Source organism: Solanum tuberosum, unplaced genomic scaffold (genome assembly GCF_000226075.1).
Source record: "Solanum tuberosum cultivar DM 1-3 516 R44 unplaced genomic scaffold, SolTub_3.0 scf00374, whole genome shotgun sequence".
NCBI lineage: Eukaryota > Viridiplantae > Streptophyta > Magnoliopsida > Solanales > Solanaceae > Solanum > Solanum tuberosum.
The window spans coordinates 433327-443349 of record NW_006239301.1 but is presented as its reverse complement, the minus strand read 5'-3'; the positions used below and the strand labels follow the sequence as shown (position 1 = coordinate 443349).

The following is a 10023-nucleotide window of genomic DNA, read 5'->3' as shown; positions in this document are numbered from 1 at the left end:
TTAAAAAAATTATTTTATATATACTACTTTCATCTCGAATTAATAATATTTTAATTTTTTTTAAATTTTCGTCACTTTGTGATACAATTTGATGTTATTATTAATTTTCACTATGAAGAATGCACAAAATTTAAATGATGAGATAAAAATTTTAATTTAAAAATATAATACATAACATAATAATTTAAACACAGGATAACAATACAATACAATGCATAACATAATAATTTTAAAAATCACAACAATAATTTAGTAATCCAATAGGTTGTTTCTAGATTTAACGATATTCGAAAAAGGAATTAGTGTATGATTTAGAGAAGTTGTGGTTGTGATTGCGTTTTGTGGCAAGAAGATGAAAGATGCATGTCTTGGCTTGATACGCAGCCACCAAAATCTGTGATATATGTTAGTTTTGGAAGTGTCGCGGGGTTGACAAAGGACGAGCTGTTAGAATTTTGGTATGGTCTAGTGAATAGTGAGCAAAAGTTCTTGTGGGTGATGAGGCCAGACTTGATAATAGGACAAGAGAGAAAGGATGAAATTTCTGTGGAGTCGGAGCAAGGTACAAAGGCAAGGGGCTACATGGCTGATTGGGTTCCACAAGAAAGGGTGTTGGCACATAGAGCAATTGGGGGTTTCTTAACTCACTCTGGGTGGAATTCCACATTGGAGAGTATAGTTGAAGGAGTGCCCATGATTTGCTGGCCGAGATTTGCTGATCAGCAAGTGAATAGTAGATTCGTTGGAGAGGTTTGGAAGATGGGACTTGACATAAAAGACACATGTGATAGAGATATCATTGCAAAATCAATTAGAGATTTGATGGAGAAGAGAAATGGTGAATTCTCTCAAAGAACAGAGCACATGGCCAGTTTGGCAAAAAAAGCTGTCAACGAAGGTGGATCGTCATACATTAATCTGGACCGTCTTATACAGGACATAAGAACTATGATTCCGCCGCATAAACAGACCTGATTCAGCTGAAACTTGATTTTGTTAGCTGCGATTATATTGTTGCCTAGAAATTGCAGATTTATTCTGCCCATTCTGAATAGCTCTAGTTACTCATGTAGCTTCACTTTTACAATTAGCTCTGCAGCAATAAATATACCAAACTTTTACGAATGTGGAGTAATAGATAAGAAAGTCTAAATTTTTATTGTCAAATTAATTGTAGATCCACACAAAATAAAGATGAACTGAAGATAAACATGATCAAAATGATGAGATGTAACTCGTAAGGCTCCTCAGAGACTCATAAGAAGAGCCTCCTGGCTTTAAACATGAATTTGCCTTCTCCTTCAGCTCTAACATTCTTCTTTAATTTGTTTCCCTTCTTCCTCCTCCATCAGCATTCTAATTGCATTCTCAATGTTCGTCCTCTTCAAGCCATTCTCTAATTGCACCCCTACTTTCCAAACATGACTAACGTACCTTGCGTTCACCATTTGATCACCGAAACATTGCATACAAATCATTGGTACCCCTTCACATATACTCTCCAATGTTGAATTCCATCCGCTGTGCGTCCAAAATGCCCCAACAGCAGGATCTGCTAACACTTGTTGCTGAGGAGCCCATTTGACAATGTGTCCTCTTCCATCCACTGTCTCCAAGAACTCACTAGGTAACAATTCAATCCATTCTGAGCCACGAATCAACCCGGGCCTAACCACCCACAAGAAAGGGTGATTACTGTTTGCCAATCCCCAAGCAATCTCAAGAAATTCATTAATTTCTATTGCTGCAAGGCTTCCAAAGCTGACGTAAATTACAGATTTAGGTGGTTTAGTGTCTAGCCAAGAGATTGAAGTTTGGTCTTGTGACATCAAGCTGCTGGAAGAAGCTGGAAAATGAGAGTGAAAGGGGCCGATTGGGAAAATTGGGATAGGAAAATCATCGCGGAGTTTAGACATGGAGAATTGCTCAAGTTGTTCAAATGAATTGAGAATGAGGCCTGATGAAGCTTTAGTTTCTCGTATCATTCCTTGAATAACTTGATAAAGTGCATCCACGTTATATGTCTTGAATAAAGGAAGGTCTTTAATTCTGAGAGGTGGAAGTTCCTCAACTGCTTCTTCTAGTTGAGATTCAATACCTATAACAAATTCATGAGTAACAGATTCAATGTAGCTTTAAATAAGTGTAAAACGTCACTATTTAATCAAACCATGGAAGATTTCAAAAGTTCTTTATAGGCATAATACATAAACCCTACACTCAAACTTGATCTCCGCTAATAAGTAACTATTTCAACTTTGAGTATGCACATAATTTAGACACCTCAACTTGTTTTTACTACTTACAAAGTGATTATCTAGACACCTCCAAAATTTATATGTCACGTCATCATCGGATGTCCATGAGATGCAATGGGGACTCGTTCGAGTATTAGGTGTCTAGATATGCCCACTCAATTTTTCTTTTGGCGCCTTCTAATTCGAATATAATTTCTTTAGGAGAAAATGTGTGTTCACTGTCCAGCAATGACAAAAAATATTAAGTACTAGTGTGTTTCTTTACATCTACTTAAACTTTGGTAGGGAAATTATGAAATACTTGTGGGGGTGGATTTTAAAAAATAAAAAATAAAAAAAATCAGTGAAATAATTAATTTATGCAATACACAATTATTACTCTCTCTCTCTGTCTAAATACATGACAAATTTTGAATTTCGAAAGTCAAATAATTTATTTTTATATGGGCATGAAATCCTTATTTTTAAATTTAAAGTAAAATTTACATATTTAAATTTTTTTTATAAATCACAATAATAAATAATTTTAAATATTTTAAAGATATATAAAAAAAAATATGACCTAAGAAATACTTAATTTTAAATCTCAAAATTCAAAAAATATCAATGAGAAAAGTATTATTTAAAGTGTCACATCGAATTCATGTTATTTTTTCTTGATCGCAGTAAAATATATCAACCTGAAAATGTGGTCCATGAGAACAAAGTTGTAAATAAAAAATGTGAGGAAGAGGTCAGATAGATGAGTTGGTTTCAGGTACTTTTTGTGCATGTGATGATGTTCACGTGTCATAAATATAAAAAAAATAAAATGTGTTGGTAAGGATGGCAATGGAACGGAGCAGTTTTTAGGCTATATGGGATAGTTATCGATTTAAGATTATACGAGACGGAAGCAGCACGAGTAGAAATAATTCGAGTTAATATCTCATATGGTCACTCAACTTTGAATTGTTCATTTAAAAAGTCACTCAACTTTGAGTTGTTCTCTTAGAAAGTCACTCAACTTTGTTTTATAACTCAAAAGTCACTCAACTATTGATGTTTCACTTAGAAAGTCATTCAACTATTGATATTTCACTTAGAAAGTCACTCAATCAATTTAAATATTTTTTTCATAAAATTTTATTGAAATTTAATTTTTATGTTAAACTACCTTTTTAAAGAAATAATAAGATATTTATTTTAATTATTTTGTTAATCCAAATTATTTAATTATAATTTTTTTGGAAAACGTACCATAGCAATTGACCCAAAAAAAAACTTTTTCCGTTTTATCAATTATATAACTGGAATTAAATATGTTAAAAAATGATCCAAAAAAGAAGAAGAAGTTGAAATTGATAAGAAGTGCAATAAAAAATATACCATTTTTAAAATAAAAAAAATTGGTAAAAAGAAAAATTATACTTCAAAAAAATTCAATAAAATAATTAAAATAAGCATCTTATTATTTTTTTTTAAAAATAGTTAATTTTTTTTTGTATTTTACAAAATTTAATGAAAAACTTAATTAAATTAGTTGGGTGACTTTTTAAGTAAAATATTAATAGTTACGTGACTATTTAAATGAACTATTAATAACTGAGTGACTTTTGAGTTAGAAAACAAAGTTGAGTGACTTTCAAATGAACAACTCAAAGTTGAGTGACTTTCTAAGTGAACTATTGAAAGTTGAGTGACCATCTCAAATATTAACTCAAAATAATTCTTTTAAAAGTAAATATGGGGTGGGGGCGGTTGCGGTTTAAACAAAATAAAAGCTACTTAAAAATTTCTTTCATATTTTCTAGTGAAAAACTAAAAAAACGGCAGTTTACATTTTGCATAACCCATGTTTTTATTTGCTTGAATTGCTTATTTCTACAAATAAAAATTGTAATTTTTGCAAAAAAAGATTTTTGAAAAGTAAAATAAAACAAGTTTACAAATTCAAATTTAGCAGCATTAAATTTTGATTTAACTTCTCTAGATTTTAAAAAAAAAAACTATACAGATCAAGGTGGAGTGAGGTGAGTTTAATTCACAAAAAAATGCTATGTAAAATAAAGTGGGATGAATTAAAATTTTATGGATTGAAGCTCAAAATGGTCTACACCCACCCAACTGTCATCGCTGTACATTGAAAAGAGACGAGTGCAAATTGGAAACTAAGGGAACAACTTTTGAAATCTTCCAAAATGACATAAAGTTTTGAATTTTGGAGGCACTCTCAACGTACAACTTGTTCCGTAGTTTTCGAAAAATACATAACAGCCTTGTTTTTGTTTATGTATGATCTTTTTCACACCTGATTTATTTTTTACTTCTTTAATTATTATTATTTTTATTTTATGTTTTTCTTTCCTGCTTTATTGTAAAAATATGTGGAAAAACAGTGTGAATAGAAAAAGTGAAACAAAATTTAAAAGTGATTATTTTATGGATATATTGTATTTTATTTTTTTCGTATTTGTTAAAAAAATTGGGAGCATATATGATAAATTTTACAAGAAAGTTAGTGAAAAATTAAATTTGAACATTAAAATAATAAATTTAAATCAGTTGTTGAATCAAAAATCAAAAAAAAAATTAGTAATGCGTGTTAGAAGTATCAAATATATATACGACTACATGAATATATTTTTTGATAAATAATAATTTAAAATTGTTTCTTTCACTTTCAAATAATGTGTGTGAGTAATTTATGTAACATAATAGGTATATATGAATCACTTTTATAACGAGAAATAACAGAGTTGAGGAATACATAAGACTCCTTTTCTCAATAAAAAATAATTGAAGAATGAAGATAAGAAAATACCTTGAAGAGGAAAATAAGCTTTGTTTTGCAGAAGTGGTAGGGCTGCAAAAACCAATAATGAACAAACTCCTCCGGTCCTTAAAACAAGCCTAGGAAGCTTAAAGCTGTCCACAACGGCCTTGGTGAAATGCAAGATACTATCTGATATTAAGCAAACAATATTTGGATCTTCCAACACTAACTGTCTCAAAGCCTCTGTGAAGTGCGGAGCACACTTTTCGTTGAACAAAGAAAGCAGAAATAAGGTATCAATATCTGTTTTTGCCTTATCATCTTCAGATAAACCATCAGAAATTGTGTGAAAGGTGAAATGAGGATAGTTTGCACGAATATTATTGAAAGTGGTGTTGAAGTTGTCCGCGAGAATTATGGTTATAGAAAAACCATTTAAGTGAAGGATGTTTGCTAGTTGAAGCATAGGTGTTATGTGTCCTTGCAATGGCAATGGAAAAAACAACACCCGCTTCCCTTTTCTTCCTTGCTCCTCCATGGATTGCTATAAAACTTTGGATTGTTGAACTAATATTTTATATCTCATGTGTTCAGTTTGCAGTAAGAGCTAAACATACTTTTTGACCTACGCCAAACGTATCTCTTGTGTTTTAATTTGTCTCGCTTGATTCCAAACGAGTATGATAGTGGGATGCATCGGTGGTTCAATGCATTATAAAATAAGTCACATGTTTCACATCCTAACATCATTGAGTGGCCTCAATTATTCAAGAAATAAGAAAAAAAAATGCACATTTTAATCTTTAATTTAAGATTATAAGATTCAAAATTCATTTTAATATTTTATTAAACTTCAAATCATGTATCAAGTTAAAATCTAACAAATAAATTAAAATTGAGGGAGTACTATTTATAAAAAAAAGTATTTTTTTTCATTTAAAAAGAAAAAAAACAAATTTACTTCTCAAAATAGTTTTTTTTACAAAATATATTAATAAATTTACATCTTAAAAAAATTAAAAGAATAGACTTTAAATAAATAAAAAATATTAGAGTATTATCATATATTATTATAAGTGGGAAGATCTTAACTTCAAAGTTGGATTACCATTTTATCCTTCACTAAATTTAAATATTATTAAAAAAAATCAATTAATTAAATATTAAATAATAATTATATGGTATTAATCCATTATATTTCTAGATAGAATTAATTCACGGAATATTTAATTTGTTTTCATTCTAAAATGAAGTTTGGTAGATGAAGTGTTTCGTAACAACAAAAGGCAGTAAATTATATACTTTAAAAACTAAAATATCCTTTAACATTAAAGAACAAAAATGTCCTTTGAATTACCATACACCTTAATATGACACACATATTTAAATTTTAGTTAGAAACTTTACACACCCAAACTTTAACCAATCTAATTCTCATAGATGTTATGTATATCATCAATTTTTAAAATGATTTTTATAATTCCTGACTTATAATTATACATACCAAAAAATTGTTTTTAGAATCACTTTATATTAATTCATAACACTTAGTTATTTCGATGTATAATTGTTGAAAGATGATTATCGGTGGATGTAATTACATTGCTCATCACAATCACTTTATGTTAATGCATACACTTAGATATTCTAATGTATAATTGTTGATGGATGATTGCTGATGGATATAATTTCTCATCACATATGCAATAAAAAAGAGGTAGATTTATTTTTGCTTTAGTTAGTTGAGACAATTAAATGAAAGGTGTCAAGTTAGTTTGGGTTTTGTTTTTGGTGACACTTTGACCAAGAAAGGGTCAAATCCACTTTAAAATGTAATTAAGTAAATTTGGGACCAAATTAACATTTTCAAAATTTTCTAATCTTTCATAAAATACAAAAAAAACACTTCATTTTTCAACTTTTATAATTCAATCCAAACCATTTTAAAAAAAGTAAAAGAAAATAGAATTTTCTCTTCTTCTTCTCCCAATGTTCTCTCTTCTCTTCTTCTTCCTTAGAAAATCCAAAAATCCAACTATCAAAACAAATGTTCTCCCCCATTATCTTATCTTCCTCCTCATCTCCGGCCGTGACTCTCTCTTCTTTCTGAACTGAAGATTGTGTTCGACTTAAAATGGGTAAGTTATTTTTTTGAAAGATTTTACAATTTTCGAACAATATTACTAAGTTTTTTTTCTTGGGTTAATGAACAATAAATTGTTCTATAGATGTGAAAATTGAATAATAGTGTAATGGTACCTATTATTTATTGTTTTTGAAAGAAATAAACAAACCCAAAAAATACCTAATTTTGAGGAAATGTATATGTATTGTTAACATTCAGTGAAAATTCATTTTTGTTACTTTTGTTGTTTTTTTGTGACCATTTTGTTTATATGATTTTAGAAATATAGTCTTGTTCGTCCAATATATATTTCATTTGTTGAAATATGTGTCGTATGTTGCTACATTTTAGTGATATGTTGGTATATATTCCAACAGAGTTGTCATATGTTGGAACATATCATCTATGTGTTAGGGCAACAAAATGGTCATATGTAGTAACAGAAGATTCATTTGTGACACATGAAGATTCATGTGTGGCCACAAAAGATTCATTTGTGGCAACAGAAGGTACATCAGTGGCAACATAATATCCATCTGTGTCAACATAAGTATAAATTGCTACCCATTATTATTTTATAATCAATTGTAAGCTCTCAACCTTTTTTATTTACCTTGTAGATGAAATGATACAAGAAGTTTCATCCATGACAACAACTCAATTTTTATTGGTGTTGCTTCCTCTTCTAACATCAAATGCTATTTTTGTCTATGCAAAGAATGTGAGCAACAACATGATTATTTTATTAATCGTGTTAAAGAACTCATTGATATTTTTAAGGAAATGACTTATAATATTGATGTCCATACATCCAAGAAGATTTCACAACCATTGAAGTGTAGGAGGTTGAAAAAATCTATTTCCCAATCACTATCTATAATTAGTGAAAAAAAAATACTCAGTGACTACTGCTCCAGTATCACACTCAAACCCAAAAGGCAAGGAGAAGGAGAAGGAGAAGGAGAAAGTGAAAAAGAAAGCGAAAAAGAAAGAGAAAAAGAAAGAGAAGAAAGTCGAAGTCGTCAGTTGTGATGTGAAGCAACAATATCCATTTGAAGGTTTTAACATTGACGACGAGGGTCCAACTGAACGAATGTCATCCTTCTCGCAATGGATAAACGAGGGTCTTTACAAGCATCATGCAAAAAAGTAAAGTCATTCAACTATTATTAGTATATCTTCTTGTTGTCCACTAAATAATTATTTATAATGATTACACAATTGCAGAAGAGACAAGGACGATCACTACTTAGCCAATTGCTCGGATCTTGAGTTCAAACAACTTGATTTTGTAGTTGAATTTTCAAAGAAGAAGGATTAGTTTTACGTAATGTCTCAACCCAATAAGTGCTGGACTGATCAGGTAAATCCATGCCCACTTTTATCTTTTGATTAAGACATGAATACATACAAATAAATTGATACAGAAATACACTTGTTGATGCATTTGTGCAACATGTGGATGTCATTTTATACTATTTGCAGAAGAAGTCAAAGCAATAGAGTCATTCTAAATATTGATATACCACTACTAATTGTTTTTTCAAAACATACATTGATAATTCCAATGTTGTTTATGAATATGAGAATAAAATCGTTGGCACTATCAAAGGGTTTGGTATACCTTGTGGACTGCCTTGGCACCTCATCTAGGACTAAGAGAAAATTGTGCTTCAAGATTCAAAAGTTGTCTACATTGTTGCCAAAGTACCTTGAATTTCTTTTTATCAAAAAGACCAAACCAACTGGTCAGTTCTTGAATCTTACCAAGAAAAGAACAAATCTCACCCATTCAAAGTCAGACATGTTACTGGTATTACCCAACAAGCAATAATTTTTTTGTCTTACCACTATTGAAATATGATGTTATTTTATTTTCTAATTGATGATATACCATACAGAGATTGTGGACTTTTTGTTGCTGCATACGCTGAGTTTTTGAGTGATGGACTACAAGTATCATCTTATGGAATTATTTCTGAAACCCTCCGCATGAGATATGCTTCACTCCTATGGAACTATGGGATTTTAAAGGCTTGAAGTGGCTATGTTAGTAACAATGAAGACCCACAGAGGCCTAGACATAAAAAAGCAAAGTTCGATGAAAATGTTGTGGTTACCACCATTTATTAGATTGATGGTTATGTATACCATTGTGAATTACCTTTTTGTTTATAAATTGTATAAAACAATTGGTGAAGGGTTCATTTTGGCTGATAATATTAATATTAATGATTATTATTATTTTTATTTTGTTGGAACAAATGTCAATTATGATGGAAAGGAAGAAATGTGGTGTTTGTGGCAACATATATAACATCTGTTGTAAAAAAACACCACCGAATTATCTGCATGTACCCCAACAGAAAGGATATATGTGGCAACATATGTCACAGAAAGAAGATATGTGGTAACATATGTCACATAAAGGAGATATGTGACAACATTATATTGTCACCAATTGTTCATATTTGCTGATAATATTAATATTAATGATTTTTTTTTTGTTGTTGGAACAAATGTCAATTATGATGGAAAGGAAGAAATGTGGTGTATGTGGCAACATATATAACCTCTGTTGTAAAAAACACCAAAGAATTATCTGCATGTGCCCCAACAGAAAAGATATATGTGGCAACATATGCTACAAAAAGAAGATATATGATAACATATGTCACAGAAATGAGATATGTGGCAATATTAGAATGTCACCAATTGTTCATTTCTGCTGATAATATTAATATTAATTATTATTATTATTATTTTTATTTTTATTTTTATTTTGTTGGAACAAATGTCAATTATGATGAAAATGAAGAAATGTGGTGTCTGTCGCAACATATATAACCTTTGTTGTAAACAATACCACATAATTATCTGCATGT

General features: G+C 30.0%; 1 protein-coding gene and 1 pseudogene across 1 annotated transcript; one reads left to right on the top strand and one right to left on the bottom strand.

The window, feature by feature from the left end:
• The first annotated feature begins 363 nt into the window (after window positions 1-363).
• On the top strand, window positions 364-975 carry LOC107057792 (7-deoxyloganetic acid glucosyltransferase-like). The gene has a single exon (XM_015302759.1). It carries the CDS (start codon window positions 364-366, stop codon window positions 973-975), a length of 612 nt encoding a protein of 203 aa, XP_015158245.1.
• Window positions 976-1139: 164 nt separating this feature from the next.
• On the bottom strand, window positions 1140-5676 carry LOC102595174 (UDP-glycosyltransferase 76F1-like; annotated as a pseudogene).
• Between the last annotated feature and the right edge of the window lie 4347 nt (window positions 5677-10023).

Bases quoted from the DNA above. Each gene is read 5' to 3' on its own strand.
- LOC107057792 (XM_015302759.1), top strand. From the start codon at position 364: ATGTCTTGGCTTGATACGCAGCCACCAAAATCTGTGATATATGTTAGT.